General features: G+C 38.9%; 1 protein-coding gene across 2 annotated transcripts in view; it reads left to right on the top strand.

Moving 5' to 3' along the window:
• RASGEF1B (RasGEF domain family member 1B) overlaps positions 1-22,530 on the top strand; it is a 590,808-nt gene that overhangs the window by 124,835 nt on the left and 443,443 nt on the right. For both annotated transcript variants that reach the window (XM_067736368.1, XM_067736369.1), the window contains exon 2: positions 3,949-3,996. In XM_067736368.1, the coding sequence (XP_067592469.1) occupies positions 3,949-3,996 (48 nt within the window). The remainder of the gene's footprint in view (positions 1-3,948; positions 3,997-22,530) is intronic.

The following is a 22,530-nucleotide window of genomic DNA, read 5'->3' as shown; positions in this document are numbered from 1 at the left end:
TTTCACTACTCTAGACTCTGCTAAATTCTTCCCTGGGCAATTATTCCCATATAAATAGTGTAGTAGTTTTTAAGACCATGGGCTTTGAATCAGACCAACTAGTTTAAGTCTTGGTTCTGCCACTTAACAGCAGTATGGGTTTGGGCAAATTATTTTGCTTCCTATGCCTCAGTCTTCCCCTCTATAAAATTGAGATAATAATATAATTATACTTATCTCTTAGCCATGTTATGTGGGTCACGTAAAAGATGTAAGTTGGATGGTGTGCTGGGAACACATTGTAAGTGCTCAGAAAAGGTGAGCTGCTGATGTTTATTATTTTTATTTTAGTTTCTTCTTTATCTTTCTTCCTTCCCCATGTTTCCTCTCTTTTCAATTTTACTCATTTATTTGAGGAAAACAAGCTTTTCCCCCCTTTTGATTGTCTCCTCTGATTCTGTGTTGGACCACAGGTGACAATGGGCAATAGTCAGTCCCCAGTGAGGGCTAGCCTGGGCACAGTGTGCCCTGCCACAGGGAGATGCTTAACAACCGCTCTGTTTTCCTGCTTTTCTTCACCCCTTAGTAGTCCTAAGTGACCCTATTCATAGATGCTACAGAGCAGAGTAATGCTGGGTTGCACTTGAATCAAGAAAAGCAAAACCATCTGCTTGGGAGGGGAGGTGTGGGGGGAGCATCAAACATGAGCCGTCATGCATTAGCAGTGAATACCATGTCCTGAAATTTCTAGTAAGGCCACTTCGGAATTCCAGAGTTTCTACCTTAGTCTCCATCTTCTTCAAATTACACATACTTTTTTATTTTTCAAGATGTATAGAAAAGCAAAATGGTTTCTTAATTGATTTTTAGTATTTTTATGCTTTGTATAGGTGTTAGTACTGTGATAGTATACTTTTTTTTAAATTATTGAACTTGCAGAGCATTTTGCTTATATCAGAGGTTAAATAGGGCTTTGTGTTGTAGCCTATAAAATTACTTCTGGGCTTCCCTGGTGGCGCAGTGGTTGGGAGTCCGCCTGCCGATGCAGGGGATGCGGGTTCGTGCCCCGTTCCGGGAAGATCCCACGTGCCGCGGAGCGGCTGGGCCCGTGAGCCATGGCCGCTGAGCCTGGGCATCCGGATTCTGTGCTCCGCAACGGGAGAGGCCACAGCAGTGAGAGGCCCGCGTACCGCAAAAAAAAGAAATTACTTCTATGTGGAAATAAGCTCTAAGTCCTTAACACCTAACTAATGAAAGAAATTTTCAGAAGGCCACACTTTTGTAAGTGTGGACTTAATGTATAGCATGATACGTACAATGCAGGTGGTATTTTTGCCAGGTCCAACCTCCATTCTGTCTAGATAAGACATTTACAAGGAGAGATCAAAGAACTCATTTAATGTCAAATGAAAATGTTATTTCTCTGGAACTGGATTGGCTTTTGTATTAATCAGGGTTCTCCAGACAAACAGAACCAGTAGAAATATATTTCTATATATGTGTATATTTCTATATATGTATATATTTCTCTCTCTCTCTCTCTCTCTCTCTCTCTCTCTCTCTCTATATATATATATATATATATATATATTTCTTCAAGGGCAGGAAAAGATGGACCTCCCAATTCAAGAAGATAGGGAATTCGTTCTTCCTTAGCCTTTGCTCCCATTTGAGGCCCCAACAGTTTGGATGGTGCCCACCCATACTGGTGAGGCTGGACCTCTTTTCTCAGTCTGCTGAATCAAATGTTAATCTCTTCCAGAAACATCCTCACAGATATACCCAGAAATAATGTTTTACCAGATATCTGAGCATCCCTTAGCCCAGTCAAGTTGACGTAAAACTAACCATCACAGCTTTTAATCCCTTTCATAAATGGAAGTCTTGTCTTTTAGGTCATGTTTGCTATTATGACTTTGAGTTGCGTATAAAGGCCATACTCACAGATGTTTATGGCATTTAATATGGCATAGAAACCCAACTAAATTTCTAAAAATATACATAAACACAGAATCTGTGTGCTTATGTTTTTAAACTGGAGAGGTTAAAGAACCGTTGCAGATTGCTTTTGGAGTAGTTTGAGTACTTTACCAACATTCAGCCTGTTTCAATTATCCTGTGCCACCCACTGGTTCAATCAGATTAAGAATTTTAACACCAGGCATTTAAAAGAGAAAGGGAAAAGAGGTTCATTTATTTGTATTCTTCAAAGAGAAAGAGAGAGAGCATTAACGCCATTTTCCATATTTTCCTACTTCTCATCCCAAGTTACCACCATTCTTCACAGGCAAGTGGTCCTCAAGTTGTAGTTAGTGGACCATGTATCTATTTGAATTTCCTTAGATGCTTGTTAGCATGCACATTCCTGGGAGCCACCCCAGACCTCCTGACTTGGAGTTTCAGCAAACTACATGGTTAAGAGCCCCCTAAATGATCTTTGCGAACTCTATAAAGTTTGAGAACCACTGCTTTCCAGATGATCCAATGTATGATGCTACAAACATGTGTGGGTGAAAAATCTATTCCAAGTGCAAGATAGATCAACCAGTTTTTATGTAACAGAGTATAAAAAGTTCATTTGTATGATTTATTCTACATAGTCACTAACCTTTAAGAAACTACCAATTGTCAAGTTTTGAGGTCATATCAGAGAAGAATATTCACAATTATTTGAAAAGATTATTACAAATACTTTTTCCTTTTCCAACTACATAACTGCGCGAGGCTGAATTCTTTTCATTTAGTTCAACCAAAAACATATCATATCACAATAGATTAAATGCAGAAGCTGGTATGAGGATCTGTCTTCTATTTAAGCTAAATATCAGAGATTTTCAAAAACATGAAAAATATACCATCTTCTCACTAATTTTTTCTGTTTAGGAATATACATAAAATACATAAAAATATGTTATTTAACATGTAGTGGGTTTATTATTGCTATTTTAAAATGAATTAATAAATGCATATTTAAAAAAATTCTCATTTCCAGTTGCTAGGACAGTGATTGTCAATGGATATAACCCACATAAACAAAAGCTCTTTGGGGACCCCTATAATATTTAAGAGTGTAAAGTAATCCTGGGATCAAACAATTTGAGGACTAGAGACTAGGCTTTTTTCTAGGTACAGTGTAGTAATTGGTTTAGAGTTAACTTTGATTCATCGTACACTTAATGCCATATGTATTCACTATCTGAATGCTAAACATAGTAAGCTTGATTTTGCTTTTTTCTCATTGGGAGAAAAATCATAATGGTATCTATACCAAAATATTCTTAATTAATGCTTGTTTTACCTTTCCTAATTCCAAATAAGATTAGATAATCTTGTTGGAAAATAAAAAGCCCTCTATTAGAACTAACGTTTTTGAGAGCTTCGTTTCCACCTACTGAAAATACATTTAAATTAGCAGAGATTAAAATCTTCTCTATTGAAATGCTCTTGGAAATCTTGCCATAAACGTGCCCTTTTCTTCATTCTGCCTCTATTTTCTCTTTTTCCAATTTATAGAGCATTTTTTTTTCTTTTCTCTCCTCTTCTTTCTTCCTTTCCTCTTCTTTTATTCATTTCCCCTCCTTTCCCTTTGCCTTATTATAGCTGGAAGTTATTTGCTCATGCGTTGCAGTTTTCAGTTTCTGCTGGTGTCCTCTAAGAAAGATGCTGAGTCGGTAAATATGAGCCAGGCATTGACAAAGTGTAGGTGCATCTTTGCTGTCTCAGCTCCAGGACTTAAACAGTCTTCCATTCGGTATGTAAAACTCAACACTGGAGTCTATGCTCTACTTCTATTCTTAGATTTCCAGAGGCTGTGAAAGAAGGCTAGGGGAAAGGATTTTTAAAAATTAATTAATTCGTTTTCTTTTGGCTATTAAATGAAAACTTATACCTTCTAGAAGAAATGACTTCAGAATAAGTTCTACCATTATACTGTGTTCTTCATAAATTTCTTTCTCATTTTTCCTCTAGTCCAAAAGTCACTCCCGAGTTGGCCTGAAATCAAGCACCAAGCAAAAGGTATGCTATTTTCCCCCTCTGCATTGCTCCTTTAAAAAAAAATTAGTTTGCTGATGTTTTTTCCTGAAAAGAATGACTTGTTTTCGGAAGGCAAGGATTACCCAGAAACAAAGTGTTTTTGGTTTTCATTTACTTTGCCTCCATAATTGCAAAAATGAAATTGGAGAGAGATCCTTGAATTGAAATGGAATCTAGCAGCCCAGTGACAGAACCTCGGAATTGCCATGGCTTACAAACAATTCTGAAAGCAAGGTCAGAAGGTACTCTCCCAGATTCAGCTCTTTATTTTCTTAGCCCTTCACAGTGAAGGGATTTGTTCCTGTCTTAGTTCATATTTTTACTAAACTTCATTCTCTCAGCATCTGCTGTGGAGAATGACCCTCACCTATGACCTGTGGTGAATTGGCTAAATCATGAGCTCCGTGAGTCAGAAAGAATTGGCTTCAATTCCTGATTCTGTCACTTTACTAGCTATGTGACCTTGGACATATTTGTATGAAGATGATTGTACCTCTTAATGTAGTACATTTTAAGGATAAAATGATATAATATATGTGAAAGCACTTATAACCCAGTGCCTAGCACAAAATAGGCACTTAGTAATTTTTAAAATTCTATAATATTTCATTGATATTTTAGATGTACAAAACAAGAGAAAATTTGAAATTCCAAAATTTTAATCCTTAGATGCACACACATTTTTTTTTTTTAGAGATGGAGTTGGGCTCTTGGTCTGAGGCTAGCAGGCTGCCACTCCTTCTTTTTATTTTTAAATATAATTTAAATTTTTTATACAGCAGGTTCTTATTTGTTATCTATTTTATACATATTAGTGTATACTGTCAATCCCAATCTCCCAACTCATCCCCCCAGCCCCCCCCACTTTCCCCCCTTGGTGTCCATATGTCAGTTCTCTACATCTGTGTCTCTATTTCTGCCTTGCAAACCGGTTCATCTGTACCATTTTTCTAGATTTAACATATATGTGTTAATGTGCGATATTTGTTTTTTTTTTCTGACTTACTTCACTCTGTATGACAGTCTCTATATCCATCCATGTCTCTACAAATGACCCAATTCGTTCCTTTTTATGGCTGAGTAATATTCCACTGTTATATATGTACCACATCTCTATCCATTCGTCTGTCTATGGAAATTTAGGTTGCTTCCATGATCTGGCTATTATAAATAGTGCTGCAATGAACATTGGGGTGCATGTGTCTTTTTGAATTATGGTTTTCTCTGGATATATGCCCAGTAGTGGGATTGCTGGGTCATATGGTAGTTCTATTTGTAGTTTTTTAAGGAACCTCCATACTACTCTCCATAGTGGCTGTATCGATTTACATTCCCACCAACAGTGCAAGAGTGTTCCCTTTTCTCCACACCCTCTCCAGCATTTGTTGTTTGTAGATTTTCTGATGATGCCATTCTAACTGGTGTGAGGTGATACCTGACTGTAGTTTTGATTTGCATTTCTCTAATAATTAGTGATGTTCAGCAGCTTTTCATGTGCTTCTTGGCCATCTGTATGTCTTTGGAGAAATGTCTATTTAGGTCTTCTGCCCATTTTTGGATTGGGTTGTTTGTTTTTTCAATATTGAGCTGCATGAGCTGTTTATATATTTTGGAGATTAATCCTTTGTCCGTTGATTCGTTTGCAAATATTTTCTCCCATTCTGAGGGTTGTCTTTTTGACTTATTTATGGTTTCCTTTGCTGTGCAAAAGCTTTTAAGTTTCATTAAGTCCCATTTGTTTATTTTTGTTTTTATTTCCATTACTCTAGGAGGTGGGTCAGAAAAGATCTTGCTGTGATTTATGCCAAAGAGTGTTCTTCCTATGTTTTCCTCTAAGAGTTTTATAGTGTCCGGTCTTACATTTAGGTCTTTAATCCATTTTGAGTTTATTTTTGTGTATGGTGTTTAGGGAGGGTTCTAATTTCATTCTTTTACGTGTACCTGTCCAGTTTTCCCAGCACCACTTATTGAAGAGACTGTCTTTTTCTCCATTGTATATCCTTGCCTCCTTTGTCATAGATTAGTTGACTGTAGGTGCGTGGGTTTATCTCTGAGCTTTCTATCCTGTTCCATTCATCTATATTTCTGTTTTTGTGCCAGTGCCATATTGTCTTGATTACTGTAGGTTTGTAGTATAGTCTGAAGTCAGGGAGTTTGATTCCTCCAGCTCCATTTTTTCACTCAAGATTGCTTTGGCTATTCGGGGTCTTTTGTGTCTCCATACAAATTGTGAAATTTTTTGTTTTAGTTCTGTAAAAAATGCCATTGGTAATTTGATAGGGACTACATTGAATCTGTAGACTGCTTTGGATACAATAATCATTTTCACATTATTGATTCTTCCAATCCAAGAACATGGTATATCTCTCCATCTGTTTGTGTCATCTTTGATTTCTTTCATCGGTGTCTTATAGTTTTCTGAGTACAGGTCTTTTACCTGCTTAGGTAGGTGTATTCCTAGATATTTTATTCTTTTTGTTCCAATGGTAAATGGGATTGTTTCTTTAATTTCTCTGTCTGATCTTTCATTGTTAGTGTATAGGAATGCAAGAGATTTCTGTGCATTAATTTTGTATCCTGCAACTTTACCAAATTCATTGATTAGCTCTAGTAGTTTTCTGGTGGCATCGTTAGGATTCTCTATGTATAGTATCATGTCATCTGCAAACAGTGACAGTTTTACTTCTTCTTTTCCAATTTGTATTCCTTTTATTTCTTTTTCTTCTCTGATTGCTGTCGCTAGGACTTCCAAAACTTTGTTAAATAAGAGTGGCACGAGTGGTCATCCTTGTTTTGTTCCTGATCTTACAGGAAATGCTTTCAAATTTTCACCATTGAGAATGATGTTGGCTGTGGGTTTGTCGTATATGGCCTTTATTATGTTGAGGTAGGTTCCCTCTATGCCCACTTACTGGCGAGTTTTTATCATAAAGGGTGTTGAATTTTGTCAAAAGCTTTTTCTGCATCTATTGAGATGATCATATGGTTTTTATTCTTCAATTTGTTAATATGCTGTATCACACTGATTGATTCGTGTATATTGAAGAATACTTGCATCCCTTGGATAAATCCCACTTGATCATGGTGTATGATCCTTTTAACGTGTTGTTGGATTCTGTTTGTCAGTATTTTGTTGAGGATTTTTGCATCAATATTCATCAGTGATATTGCTCTGTAATTTTCTTTTTTGTAGTACCTTTGTCTGGTTTTGGTATCAGGGTGATAGTGGCCTTGTAGAATGCGTTTGGGAGTGTTCCTTCCTCTGCAATTTTTTGGAAGAGTTTGAGAAGGTTGGGTGTTAGCTCTTCTCTAAAAGTTTGAGAGAATTCACCTGTGAAGCCATCTGGTCCTGGACTTTTGTTTGTTGGAAGATTTTAAATCGCAGTTTCAATTTCATTACTTGTGATGGGTCTGTTCATATTTCTATTTCTTCCTGGTTCAGTCTTGGAAGGTTATACCTTTGTAAGAATTTGTCCGTTTCTTCAAGCTTGTCCATTTTATTGGCATAGATTTGCTTGTAGTAGTCCCTTATGATGCTTTGTATTTCTGCTGTGTCTGTTGTAACAGACAACAGTCTGTTGTCTGTTCTCCTTTTTCATTTCTTATTTTATTGATTTGAGTCCGCTCCCTCTTTCTCTTGATGAGTCTGGCTAATGGTTTATCAATTTTGTTTATCTTCTCAAACAACCAGCTTTTAGTTTATGGATCTTTGCTATTGTTTTTTGTTTCTATTTCATTTATTTCTGCTCTGATCTTTATGATTTCTTTCCTTCTACTAAGTTTGGTTTTTGTTTGTTCTTCTTTCTCTAGTTCCTTTAGGTGTAAGGTTAGATGGTTTATTTGAGATGTTTCTTATTTCTTAAGGTAGGATTGTATTGCTATAAACTTCCCTCTTAGAACTGCTTTTGCTCCATCCCATGGGTTTTGGATCATCGTGTTTTCATTGCTATTTGTCTCTAGGTATTTTTTTATTTCCTCTTTGATTTCTTCAGTGATCTCTTGGTTATTTAGTAACATTTAGCCTCCATGTGTTTGTGTTTTTTACATTTTTTCCCCCGTAAGTTATTTCTAATCTCATAGCCTTGTGGTCAGAAAAGATGCTTGATATGATTTCAATTTTCTTAAATTTACTGAGGCTTGAATTGTGACCCAAGATATGATCTATCTGGGAGAATGTTCCATGTACAGTTGAGAAGAAACTGTAATCTGCTGTTTTTGCATGGAATGTCCTATAAATATCAATTATATCTATCTGGTCTATTGTGTCATTTAAAGCTTGTGTTTCCTTATTTATTTTCTGTCTGGAGGATCTGTCCATTGGCATAAGTGAGGTGCTAAAATCCCCCACTATTATTGTGTTACTGTCAATTTCCTCTTTTATAGCTGTTAGCATTTGCCTTATGTATTGAGGTGCTCCTATGTTGGGTGCATATACTTACAATTGTCATATCTTCTTCTTGGATATATCCCTTGATCATTATATAGTGTCCTTCCTTGTCTCTTGTAACATTCTTTATTTTAAAGTCTATTTTATCTGATATAAGTATTGTTACTCCAGCTTTCTTTTGATTTCCAATTGCATGGAATATCTTTTTCCATCCCCTCACTTTCAGTCTGTATGTGTTCCTAGGTCTGAAGTAGGTCTCTTGTAGACAGCATGTATATGGGTTTTGTTTTTGTATCCATTCAGCAAGCCTGTTTCTTTTCGTTGGAGCATTTAATCCATTCACATTTAAGGTAATTATTGATATGTAAGTTCCTATTACCATTTTCTTAATTGTTTTGGGTTTTTTTATAAATCCTTTTTTTATAAATTTATTTATTTTGTTTATGATTTTTGGCTGTGTTGGGTCTTTGTTGCTGCATGTGGGCTTTCTCTAGTTTTGGCGAATGGGGGCTACTCTTCGTTTGTGGTGTGCAGGCTTCTCATTGCGGTGGCTTCTCTTGTTGCAGAGCATGGGCTCTAGGGTGCACGGGCTTCAGTAGATGCGGCACATGGGCTCAGTAGTTGTGGCTCACAAGCTCTAGGGCACAGGCTCAGTAGTTGTGGCGCACAGGCTTAGTTGCTCTGTGGCACGTGTGATCTTCCTGGACCAGGGCTCAAACCCACATCCCCTGCATTGGCAGGCGGATTTTTAACCACTGCATCACCTGGGAAGCCCTGTAGGTCCTTTTCTTCTCTTGTGTTTCCCACTTAGAGAAGTTCCTTTAGCATTTGTTGTAAAGCTGGTTTGGTGGTGCTGAATTCTCTTAGCTCTTGCTTGTCTGTAAAGCTTTTGATTTCTCCGTTGAATCTGAATGAGATCCTTGCTGAGTAGAGTAATCTTTGTTGTAGGTTCTTACCTTTCATCACTTTAAATATATCGTGCCACTCCCTTCTGGCTTGTAGAGTTTCTGCTGAGAAATAAGCTGTTACCCTATGGAAGTTCCCTTCTATGGCATTTGTCATTTTTCCCTTGATACTTTTAATAATTTTTCTTTGTCTTTCATTTTTGTCAGCTTGATTACTATGTGTCTTGCCGTGTTTCTCCTTGGGTTTATCCTGCCTGGGACTCTCTGCACTTCCTGGACTTTGGTGGCTATTTCCTTTCCGCCGTTAGGGAAGTTTTCGACTATAATCTCTTCAAATATTTTCTTGGGTCCTTTCTCTCTCTCTTCTCCTTCTGGGACCCCTATAATGTGAATGTTGTTGTGTTTAATGTTGTCCCAGATGTCTCTTAGGCTGTTTTCATTTCTCTTCATTCTTTTTTCTTTATTCTGTTCTGTGGCAGTGAATTCTACCATTCTGTCTTCCAGGTCACTTATCCGTTTTTCTGCTTCAGTTATTCTGCTATTGATTCCTTCTAGTATATTTTTTTCATTTCAGTTATTGTATTGTTCATCTCTGTTTGTTTGTTCTTTAATTCTTCTAGGTCTTTGTTAAACATTTCTTGCATCTCCTCGATCTTTGCCTCCGTTCTTTTTCTGAGGTCCTGGATCATCTTCACTATCATTATCCTGAATTCTTTCTCTGGAAAGTTGCCTATCTCCACTTCATTTAATTGCTTTTCTGGAGTTTTATCTTGTTTCTTCATCTGGTACATAGCCCTCTGCCTTTTCCTTTTGCCTATGTTTCTGTGTATGTGTTTTTCATTCCACAGGCTGCAGGATTGCAGTTCTTCTTGCTTCTGCTCACACACATGATGCTTAAATCATGTTAATTGCTGGTGACACATAGGGCAATGATGTAAATAGGTTTTTAGGATTTGGAGAAGTTTATGCTAAAAAATTATTATTCTGGTATAGATGTTTGCACTCTTTGGAGACCTTGCCTAACCTCTCAGGATAATGGATACCTTAACTCAGAATACCTTTCTTGATGTCAATTGATAGAGGAAAAAACACTTAAGAGGTGTTTAAGAAGATTAAAACAGGTAACATCTGTGAACGCACTAAGCCTAGTCCCTAAGTAGGTGGTAGCTATTTTTATTAGAGAAACATCATGTTGACTGGAAGAAGATGGACAGACATGGGCTCTAACCCAGCTTCAACACTTTGAAAGTAATCGCTGACCTTGATATGGCCAATCCTATGCTCCAGGTACAGTTATGAGCACTTTACAAGGACAAACTCATTTAATATTCTCAGGCAGGTGTTCTTGTGTCCCTCAGGTTCAGCCAGGAGAGTAAAATCATGCCAATAATTTGAACAGAGTGAATTTGATATGAAGAACTGTTAAGTGGTTATAAAGTTGTGAACCAAGTAATAGAAAGAGTGAAAAGAGAACTCTAAGGTATAGGGTAGGGGTAGCAGTTCCAGGAAGCAGCTATTACCCCCAGGGCTGATGGAACAAAGGAAAGAGTAGGGATTACTAAAACTTCTTAGGTACTTAGAGGAAGGGCCCCACTGAGCTGAAATGCAGTCCTCTGAAGTGAGGGTGCTGGCCAGCAGACTCTAAGGCTGATTCTACAAGAACAGTACAAACTGGATTCAGTGGCTCTGCAGGAGGGAGAGAAGGGTGGGGCCCCTGATTGAGTCTCAGAGGAAACACCCAGGAAGGAGCAAGTATCTTCTAGCTCTTCCAGCTTGGCAGCCCTCTCTAGCGCCCTCTACTGACAGAGCTAACACGAAGCTAGCTGACTAAGCAGGAATGTGTTTTGTAGAGTGCCTGGCCTAGCATCACAGATCTGGTCACAGAAAGATGGGTTTGGCCATGAGAGACTGGTACACTTACTAGCTCCACGTGTGTTAAGCTGTGTTTACTCAGTGCTATAGTGTGAATGTTTGCATCCTCCCTCCAAATTCAGATCCTACCCTCCAAAGGTGATGTTATTAAGAGGTGGGGCCTTTGGGAAGTGGTTAGGTCATGAGGGTGGAGCTCTCATGAGGGGAATTAATGCTTTTATAGAAGAGACCCTTCCACCATGTAAAGACACAGCGAGAAGTCTGCAACCCTCACCTGACCACGCTGGTACCCTGATCTTGGGCTTCCAGGCTCCAAAAATGTGAGAAATAAATTTCTGTTGTTTATAAGCCACCCAGTCTGTGGCATTTTGTTATAGGAATGGACTAAGACGCCCATCTAGGAAGGGGCAGGGTCAGAATTTAAACCTAGGCAGCTTGGCTCCAAAGTTCATGCTTTTCAACCTCTTGAACAAGTGACCATGGGTAAAAACACTTCTCTAAAGTTTACTTTTAAAATCTGCAAAATAAGGATGATAATTTCTAACTTGTAAGGTTGTTCTAAGGATTAAATAAACAATGTAAATGATGTGTGTATCATATTTCCTGGCACATAGCTTACTATATATGGCATTTTTCTTTCTTTGAGTATTCATTTTGCCTCAGTGAATATATGTGTAGTTTTGAAAGTATTGCCTTTGCCTTGGGGTGATCCCGTCTCAAATGGGTTGTTTATTTAGTTGATTATCTCTCCAGCTTAGCATAGTTGGGTGTTTACATTGGAAAGTGAACAGCAGAGAGAATTTAGTGCTGGAGATGGATCAGTGGAGGCTTTATTGATGATGTCCTTAAAATCAGAGAGTTTATCAGGGCCTGTATCAGAGCACTGAGTTAGTCTTTCTCTTTGGATGTTAAGTGGTGGGGGAAATCATTGAATGCATTCATTCATTCCTAATGCAACAGTTATTTATTGTGTACTTAATTGCAGCAGGCACTGTGCTAGGCATGGGGGTGATATAAGCAGACATACAGACCCTGCCCTAAAGGCTATTTCTTCCAGTCTAGGTGGAAGAGTGATGCAAAAATTCAAGTGCTCATTTTCCCTCACTCCTCCTTGGCTTTAATAGGTGTGCATGTATGTATGTTTCTTGTTACATAGATATAATGCCATCATGTGGATAAAATATCTATTGGGCCTACTATGGAGTCAACCAGTATCCAAGGGAGATTGTATGGGGGTAGAGGTGTGAGGGGAAGGAAGGCCTGTCCTGAAGGACAAAGTCACTCAGTAACCAGGGGAGAGGCAAGTCTCAGACCAGACACAGGGACTGAGTGGGAGGGTCTGGGAGGCAGCAGCACTGGAAAGCTCTTTGGTGGCTGGTGGAAGGTCATAAGGTGTTTGTGTGCAGGGGTATGAGAGTTAAGGGCTCCAGGGTGTGTACTGTGATGCAATATGGGCCCTTTTTCTCTAGAGTGTTCTAGAGAGAGCCTGGAATGGGCAGGGCCTTAGAGCCCTGGAAGTAGCTAATTGGTGGGATCAGGAGCCTCTCCTGTTTTTTTTGCTTTATTTCCCCTCTATGTTTATTTTCTTTTTGTTTATAAGTGCAGAATATCTTAGCATCCCTAAGGGAAATAAGGGAAGGGCTTTATGTGTGTGCTTTGGTGAGAACTTTAAGGGGAAGCTGGCCTTGGAGGCTAGCATGGTAGTAAAGGCATTCAGGATGCTCGTGAGAGAACCCCAAGGTCGTGGTCATGTATTCAAGATCATGCTAGGTCTTGTTGACCTGTCTAGAAATTCTGGTGAAAACTAAGTAGGTTAGGTTATATTGAGATATGTTTTGTAGGACATGGGAATGCCAAAACCTGTTCTTGACCCCCTCAGCTCAAGGGAATCAGAGGAAAATAAATACTTAGAGGGCATAGACAGGCAAATGAATATTCTATTACCCCAATGTAGAACCTCAGTGAGCTTTGCTGAAATAAATAGAAGACTCTTTCGTCTTGTTCCCATAAAACTTTCTGCTCTCCAAGTATATTTTCAAGATTAATAACAATATTAATGGTAAAAATAACATTCAATCAACGTTCTGGTTGCTTTGCAAACACTCAGTGGTAGCACTGTTTTCCTTAGATTTTAATCAAAAAGAAAATTGAACTGCCAAAGCCTACAGTTAACAGATTATTTTAAATATTCTCAGCCTCCTGCCCAAACATTTCTGTGGCGTTCAGTGATCTCAAGTTTACTATATCCTTGCTTCCATCAAAGCCATCTCCTCAGATCTGAAAAATAAATTCACAGTAAGTTACACTTGAATTATATGGCTTAAAGTATAATCTCTCCTAAGAGTATTTGCATTTTAATAGGTGACAGAGCTAATGAAATCGAGTCGAAGGGGTGGAATTCATGGCATTAGCAAACAGGGAACAATTTTTCTTTGGTAGAAAGATCTTATCCTTGCTCCTAAAATTACATCGTTTACTTATAAGACTGATTTAGAAGGAAACATTAACTGGTTAGATGACCTAGGGTCACGGATGTGTATAGTTGGTAGGGAGTCAGTGCTCCAGTTTGGAGCACGGAGGCCGGCCCTAGTCTGTTCAGCCCGTGATCATCTCTTCCTCCCATCGAATTCCCCACCAACCTCATTGTTAATGAGTGTAATGTCCCTCTTTCCCACGGAACTGTAAGCTCTCCTCCAAACACAAATTGTGTTTTCTTAATATTCGTACCTTTCCTCTACCCCCTTCTCTCTGGCACCTGGTTTCTGAGAGCTTCCTAAATGTTGATAAGCATACTGAAAAACACCCCGTGCCCCATTTACACCTGAGCAATCCATGCCATGGCCAGTAATGGAGCTCAGTGTTAATCTCAGGTCCCTGGAGTAGTAGCTTCCAGCTTTTCCTGCTACAGAAGAAAAAAGGCTCTTGAACGTTTTCCGTGGTGTTGTTTTCATTTGCTAATTCTGTCTTCACGCTCCACGGTGTTCTCTTGTCCTTCTGATTCCTCCATTCAACTCCCCACCCCGCAAACCCCACAGCAGGAACAGCCTCCCCAGCTATCAGTATCCCGCACCACAGTGGTCCATTTGTTATGATTGATGAACCTACACTGATGCCTCATTATCACTCAAAGTCCATAGTTTATCTTGGGGTTCGCTCTTGATGTTGTTCATTCTATGGGTTTGGACAAATGTATGACATATATTCACCATTGTAGTTTCACATAGAATAGTTTCACTGCCCTGAAAGCCCTTTGTGCTTTGCCTGTTCACGTCTCCACCCCCAACCTCTGGCAGCCACTGATCTTTTTAGTCTCCACTGTTTTACCTTTTTCAGAATGTCATGTAGTTGGAATAATACAGTATATATAACCTTTTCAGATTGGCTTCTTTCACTTAGCAATTTAATGTTCCTCTGTCTTTTCATGGCTTGATAGCTCATTTCTTTTTAGCACTGAACAATATTCCATTGTCTGGATGTACCACAGTTTGTTTATCCATTCACCTACTGAATGGATAAAACTTGATTGCTTTTAAGTTTTGGCGGTTATGAATACAGCTGCTCTAAACGTCCACGCACACATGTGTGAGTGGATACAAGTTTTCAACTCATTTGGATAAATACCAAGGGGTACGATTGCCGCATCCATTTTTCTTTATAATTTTCTTCTCACGAATTTTCTTCTCAGCCTTTGCTTGATTGTCCTCAAGTGTCTGCCCCAACTTGTGTGTTTTCCCACTTGTGCTTCCTGTTCTTGGCTGGGTATTTCCTGAATTGTGCCTCTGGCATCCCCAAGAATGATCTGTGCCCCACTTGGAGGAATATAAGGAAAGAGAGAAACCCTATGAGAAAATAGCATAGAGAAGTTTTTAATGTAGCAGCTAGATTTGGGCAACTTAAGAAGAAGAAGCCATAAGCTGAGTTTATAGCACCCAAGAGTTAAATTCTGTCTGCTCATGCAGTTCTTACTGGCATCAGAAAGAGTCATTTGGGCCTTTTACATCGCTGTGAGGATCTGAATGCCAAATCTAGCTTAAGGGAAATTAAAAGTCACTGCTTTCTGGTAGTGACAATTCCCCTTGAAAGTCCTGACAGGCGATGGAAAGGAAATCAGGCTCCCTGAAGTGGAGTCCATATTATCTTTCATCCATGTTATCTTTTCATGGCTGTGAAAGATGCCCAGTGGCTTTCTGGAAGATGCAGCCTGAATAACAAATGACAAAACCAGCAAGATGAATTTAAAAGAGATGGAGATCATCTCTACAGACTCACAACAATAGGGATTTTAGGAGAGTCTACAATTTTTTTTTCCCAGTAAAACTAACAAATCAACCTGAATTAACATTTTTATATTTCAGTTTAAAAAAAATACTATTTCATTTTTCTAGAAAGAGGGAAGTTTTTGAGACAAATATTGTTTAAAGGACCAAAGGCTATGTGTATCAGACACACTGACACTAACTTTTACAGTCATCTCATTTCTGAATTTTAGCCATAGAAGACCCAGACGAACAAACTGGGCATTTCAGCAGTGTAGGTCAAATTCTATTGCCATATGCCCCAGGGGACTGGCTGTCCAGTGCCTTTCTTCCTCTTGAACTTGTATTATATTGAACAGTATTTGGCAAATATGAGCTTTGGGCTGAGGCTTTGGGAGAATATCATGGATTTTTATTGTGATGGTATCTGTTAAGTGGATATTGGAATCTTCACTTTTCACTTCTTCCTTTTCTTTTCTCTCACCTTGGTGGAGAGCAGCCTGTCTTACCAAAGCTTGTATCCCTCCATGTCTCATTCCCCCGTGGTCTAGATCAAGGACTCCCTTCAGTCCTGTCTTCTCGTCCTTAATTCTCCAGTACCCTGAGACATTCCAGAGATAGAATGCACGCTCAAGCTTGCTTTGGTTACAGCTTAGCATCTCAAACTCAAAAGAGTCAGCTTCAAGGGTGGTGTACGCCAGTGGTTTTAAGAATCCCTTTCGTCAAAGAGCAAATGTATTCGTATAAATCCTGTGGGAGGTGAGGCCTGAGTGGAATTGCTCAAAACATCCACCTTGTATTTCTGGAGCAAAGGAAAAATAATAATGCCTCAGAGTGTAGCTCTCTTTGTTAAGTATTAAATATGGTCACGGCCCAACTCCCCTGTGGTTCTCTGAGTTTTGTTAGGTCTAATGGGCTTTTCTAGCCTGTGAGTTACACCAAGTGTTTTGGAATGAGAGTCATTCTACAAGGAGAACCAATGAGCTTAAACCTAATAAGAGGTAGAGACTAGGTGAGTTTTTCTGGGACATGACACAAAGGATCTGTAATGCAATCCAAATGCAATGCAATCGCTTCTCTTCACCGAAGGGAATATTAGCTCTGAAAAATTCATGGCACTTCAACCTAGAGAAGTTGGTCAAATACCCTTGTGTCAGGCTGTTCGGAAGTCAAAACTTTGATTTTGTGTCCGCAGTGTCCTCTAAGTGGCCTTTTCTTTTAGGTTCACTAAAGCAAAGAAGGTGTTTTGATTTGCAAATATTAAAATCTTCCACGCTTCAGAAATGCTCTAGATAGGATTTCAGAAGGAAAGAATAAAAATGTATCCTTTTCTCCCTTTTCTTTATAACAAAGATGACTCTCTTTGCAGAGGTTGGAAATTTGCAGCTTAGTCGTGTTTTGTTTTGCCCATTTGAGTGATTTTTTTTTTAAGTACTGAGCCAATATTTTAAAAGGTGAGTGTTTTCACATCAATATCTGCATTTTGGGCTTGTCCTGAAAAATTGGAATATCTGTCACCTTAGTAAAGATTTCCAAATGGCAATAATCTCCTGGAGCTAAGGGGCCACTGCGCCCTCTGAACGGCGCACGGCACCTCCGCTTCACCATGTGCCTCACCTTCCGCCCCCTCTCGTCTTCCCCACACCCTCCAACTCATGCCTTTCACTGCTTTCCCGGCCTTGAGAGGCATTTGAGGTTTTGACCTGTATTCTAGGAGATAATATGCTACTTCTTTCCTTGAAGAGTTCTAAGTCCTTATATATCAATAGCTATTTTAACTGAGATCAACCCCGGGCTGTTTTGCAAACACATTCTGTTTAGCAAATTCATTAATTAGGGTTCAAGTTTTCTTAGCAGTGAGTTAGGCTTCAGCAAAGAGTTACTTTAAACATTCTTTGGCTTAAACTTATTTTCTTCTAAAGTATTAATGACATTTAGACTTTTTTGGTAAAAGATAATTCAGTTTCATAACTCTTCCATTTCCTATCAGGCACTTGACTTAAGAACAGCAGTTCTGCATTCTATTTAAGCTAAGAATAAATTTCCTTTAAAATGAAACTAAGGACAGGTGTCTAATACATGAATATGCTAGCTTCCTACATAATGACATTAGTCCAAGCCCAGACATTATTCCAGATACAAATTTTGCAAACAAAAATATTCTCAAACCTCAATAACTCAATTACACAAGATAAGGATAAAATAGGACAGAGAAGTAAGATAGTCCACAAAAGGAAGGAGTAGCAAGGGAAATCTAGACATTAAAATGCAAATGATTCTGGAAGGCTCCTGCCTGAACCGATGGTTCCAGAAGCACAGCGTCACTGCCATAACCAGGTCCAGATCTACAATGAGGTGACTGAGGCAGGCACAATATTTAAGAGGGTGCCAAAGAAACTTAGCAGTCACGATAAATACTTTAATGTAATATTTTAAAATGTTAATGCACTATTTTATACATCGAAATTAATGCAAAAAACCCATGATGGATAAATGGTCTTGTTGGCCCACAGGCTGAAATTTGGCCAGCATTTAGGAGTTACTCACCCAATGCCAGGTATGGCGCTAAGCATTTTTCATGCTTTACAAAAATTCAATATACAGAACAGCTCCATGAGATCAGTTCTATTATTTCCTATCTTTTGCCACATTTTATAGCTGAGAAAGCTGAGGCTTACAGATATTGAGTAACTTGCTCAGGTTAGAGCTAATAACTGACGGGGCCAGGATCCAGGCAGCTTGACTCTAGCAACTGCTCATGTCCACGGCACTATCCACCTCTGTGGGGATGGCTCAGCCCCCAGGTCATCAAGTTCTGTCATGCTGACATGCCTCCACTATCCTGGCATTCCTCCTGGATCGAGGATAGGCTCATGACCTCAGAGCAGCCATATGTAGGGAGAGAGAGAGAATCCAGAAGCACGCACACACACACACACACAGAAACCTAAAGACAGTGAGGACAAGACAATGAGTAAATACCTGCTGTTGGGGGAGGCAAGAGCAAAGAGGAAGAAGCAGTTTCACCATAAAGTTCAAGCCCAGTATGGAGAGCAAGGGAACCCTGCAGCTGAAGGGAACTCAAGTAACTCAGCCTTAGAGCTGTAGTGAAATGATGCTCCAGTTTCTGCGAGTATGCCTGAGTTCACTCAAACCTGTTTTCTGGCTTCCTTACTGTGTGTTCTTCTCTGCTCCTTCTCTACACATCCTCATCACAATATACAGCTTGAAGTGTTCACCACAACCTGAAATAGCCCAATGGGCCCTCATTCCCAATTTCCCAGCACTGTCCTCCCAGTCTAAATTGTCCTGTCTTACTATCCTTTCACTGCCTTCCCTCTTTTCCTGGCCATGCTGCCTCTTCTAGCTGTCACTGCACTTTGATGGAAGAGCATTCATCAGTGGAGTGACATTGGCTTTTTCTTTCTTGATGGCCCAGTTGTGTGTGATTCTTCAGCTGACTCTCCAGGTGCTTCATTATCTGTCAGTTTCTCCATGCCCACAGGGCTGGAAGCAGAGGGTAAGCAGCTGGGAGGGCTGGCCAGGAAGGGAGTAGTGTCTGAGACGGAATGCATGGAGAGGTAAGAAAGAAATTCAGTTAAATTAGCAGTACCCTGTAAGCACATCTGCCTACTTTATTAGCATATTTCCCATAGACTATTTACCTTCAACTTCACGCTTGCTGCTACTGCTACAACCAGATTTCATATACATAGGATAGATTTTCCAGTACCACTCATTTCACTAAAAATAATAATTCACCGTCTAACTGAGTGGTTCTCTGTCCTATCAGATCCAATGATGCCTTTTGGAAATAAATGCTTAACAGACATTTTGTAATGATTCCTGTATTATGTGTGTGGCTAATATAACCTGTTTACACATACTTTTAAACAATGCTCTAACTGTACAAAAAAATGAAGAGAAAGTAAACTAAGTAAAAAAAAATAAAGTAAGTGTAAATTCTTGGGCAGGACTATACTAGAGACATATAAGGTTGTCAGATATTTTTCAGCTCTTTTTCAGAGGCACTGAGAAGACTGTGAATAATGCAGACTGAGGCAGGTGTTTTATATTAGCCACTCAAAACCCACAAGTGGTGTGACAGTCAGTGACATGATTTCCCCAAGTGGTAGCTGTGGTAAGCAGGATAATGGCCTCACCGAGGAGGCTCATATGCCAATTTCTAGAAACTGAATATGTTACCTTGTGTGGTGTAAGGTGCTTTGGAGATATGGTTAAGTTAAGGATCTTGAGCTGCAGAGATTATACTGAATTATCCCAGTGTGGCCCAGGTCATCACGAGGGTCTTCATGACAGAGACAGGACTCTGACATGGAGACTCTGACGTGTCTCTGACATGACTCCTCATGTCAGAGTCAGAGAAGATGTAACAACGGAAGAAGAGGTTGGAGTGGTGCAGGGCCATGAGCCAAGGAATGTGGGTAGCCTCTGTAGATGAAAAAGGGAAGAGAATGGATCCTGCCAGAACCTTCAGAAGGAACACAGCCTTGATGACCATAAAATCGTCAGATAATACTTATGTTTTGTCTTAATCCACTAAGTTTGTGGTAATGTCTTACAGCAGCAAAAAGAAACTAATACACTGACCAATTCTTATAAAATTCCAAACTCTTGAAGTTCAATCGTTATAAAACTTGTATGATAGTTTCCTTTCTGGAAAATTTATTGCATAGTCGAAGGGTGCAAAAAATACTTTGTGATTATATGCAAAATGGAGCTCAATTCTAGACTGAAATAAGTATAAACATAGTTTTCACTGTGTTCCCAGGTCTTCTATTTTCTCACTCTTTTATCCTCTCCCTTCTCTTCTCTCACTCAATTGCAGTTTTTGGTTTATGTTTTGTTTAACTTCCATCTTGTTGTGCGGTCTCCTTGCTTTGTGGCTTCACTTTCCCTTTTCAGGGTAGCTTTTCAAGATGTTTTCCACAAACACCGCTCCCTCCAAAAGGCTGCCAGCTGTTAATATTCTTGTTCCAGGAACACACTCTTCCTCTAGCCTAAAATGACCTTCAAAATGACCTTCCCTAGGTTTGATAGATGCCTGGTGGATCCTTCCAAAACTCAAGAGCCCTCATTTCCAAGCAGCTTCTTTGATCTTCACTGTCACTGGTAGTCTTCCTCTTGGGTTTTCATTGGTCCCTGAACTTAACCTTTATCAACTATTTTTGTTTTTTCTATGTGCAGACACTGTGCTAAGCACTTCAGATATATTTTGTCATTTGTATCATGTACCAATCCTATGGGTTAGTTATTATTTATTCCCATTTTACACATGGGGAAACTGAGACCCCAAGAGTAAACATTTAAAATCTAAAGGTTAAAAAAAAAAAAGCATTCTTGCTCTTAGAATTCTTTATGTTCCTGAAAGATTAAATTTCAATGGATTACATTAAAAAGCATGAAATGTTTATAACATCTACTCATTAGTAATCATTTATTATGCTTATATGTACATAGAGAAAAGTTTCCAGACTGTGCCCCAGATGCTTCAGGATGCCTGTTTTTAGAGTGGGTGAATGGTTTACTTTATGCATTTGCATTATTTGAACTTTTTACAGTGGTCAATTAGTGAAGTCAAATTTATTTGTCTTTTGTGTATAAATTCTAAATAAAAAAATTTTAAAAGATAAAATTTTTATGGTAGTTTAAACCTTTTCTAGGCCAATTACTTGTGTTTATGTATAATTTTTCATATGTAGGTACAAATTTAATTCATTCATGTATTGATTTGTTCCATACTTACTTACTGTTACTCTGAACCAGTTTCTGTTCTGGGCACTGAGGATGTGTCAGTGAGCAAGAAAGACCAGGGAACTCACATTTTAGTGGGGAATATATTCAACAATACATCCAGTACCATATACTAAGAAGAGAAAGAAAGCAGGATAAGGTGATAGAAAGTGGTAGGGAGTTCTCATTTTATAGTCAAAGAAGACCTCTCCAAGGGGCTGTTATGTGAGCATCTCCCTGAGTGAAATAAGGGAGAAAGCCTTGTGACTATCTGGTCAAATGTGTTCCAGAAAGTAATTTGTAATTTTTATGCAATAGTTTGGGTTTTATTTTAAAATCAGAGTTAATCATGTCAACAGTACTTATTGAGCATGTACTAGGTGCTTGGTGGGCTGTTGGATAACAAGGAAATGCGAGATCTGACCTTGGCCACCTCATTTACAACCTTGATGGGAATTGAGAACAACACACAAAAATATCAAGTGGTAAAACAGTATAGAGTTATTTGGTGCTAAACTGTGTGACACAGATTCTAGGTTTTGGGGGTCCCCTTTGGGTCTTGCATCTTCAGAAGTGAAAGTCTAATTTTGCTAGATTCAAACATTTTTAAGGACAAGGCAGTAGACTGAAACCAGAGGTGGAAAAAAAGTCATTTCATGCAACTTTAGTTCTCACTCCTGTAGGGATTTCCTCCTCTTAGGAGGTGATTTATATTTAGAAATACAGTTCTAATTGGGGATGGCAAACTCTGTTGGGAATCCAGACAATTGATTTACTGTTTATGGCATCCTAAGAGGTGGTAGCATTCCTTGGACTGTGTTGCTACAGGATGGTGGGAAGGGTAGCAAATGCATTCTTTTCCCTGCTTCTCTCCCCCATTGCTCTCCTGTGCTGTGAAGTAGGAGTCGCCATCTTGATTTAGACTTACAATCAGATTGAGACTATCCACCGTCTAGCACAGAACTCTCAATAATTGTTCCCATTCTGGGCTCTCAATAAATGGTTTGTGACTGGAATACCAATATGCTGCCAGTATTTGGGCTAGTGGAATTATGACATTTTGGCTATTTTCCAAGTTTTCTGTTTTCCACAAATCCCAATTTCTCATAACACAGTTTCTGATTGTGCTTCAGTTTCTGATTCTATTACCATTGAAATTTTTAAAAAGGAAAAAATACTGTAATGATTCAAACAAATCATTGGATTCATTACATTAAGGAGTGCTTGTTCAGTTTGCACAATAGACTTTTCTCTGCTAAATTGTTTGTGCTTCAAATACTCATGCTTGAATAAACTTCTTCTTTTATTTTGATCATGAGTATCATTGCAAGCATTAATTATA

Source organism: Pseudorca crassidens, chromosome 4, assembly GCF_039906515.1.
Source record: "Pseudorca crassidens isolate mPseCra1 chromosome 4, mPseCra1.hap1, whole genome shotgun sequence".
Lineage (NCBI taxonomy): Eukaryota > Metazoa > Chordata > Mammalia > Artiodactyla > Delphinidae > Pseudorca > Pseudorca crassidens.
This window is presented reverse-complemented; position numbering and strand designations above follow the sequence as displayed.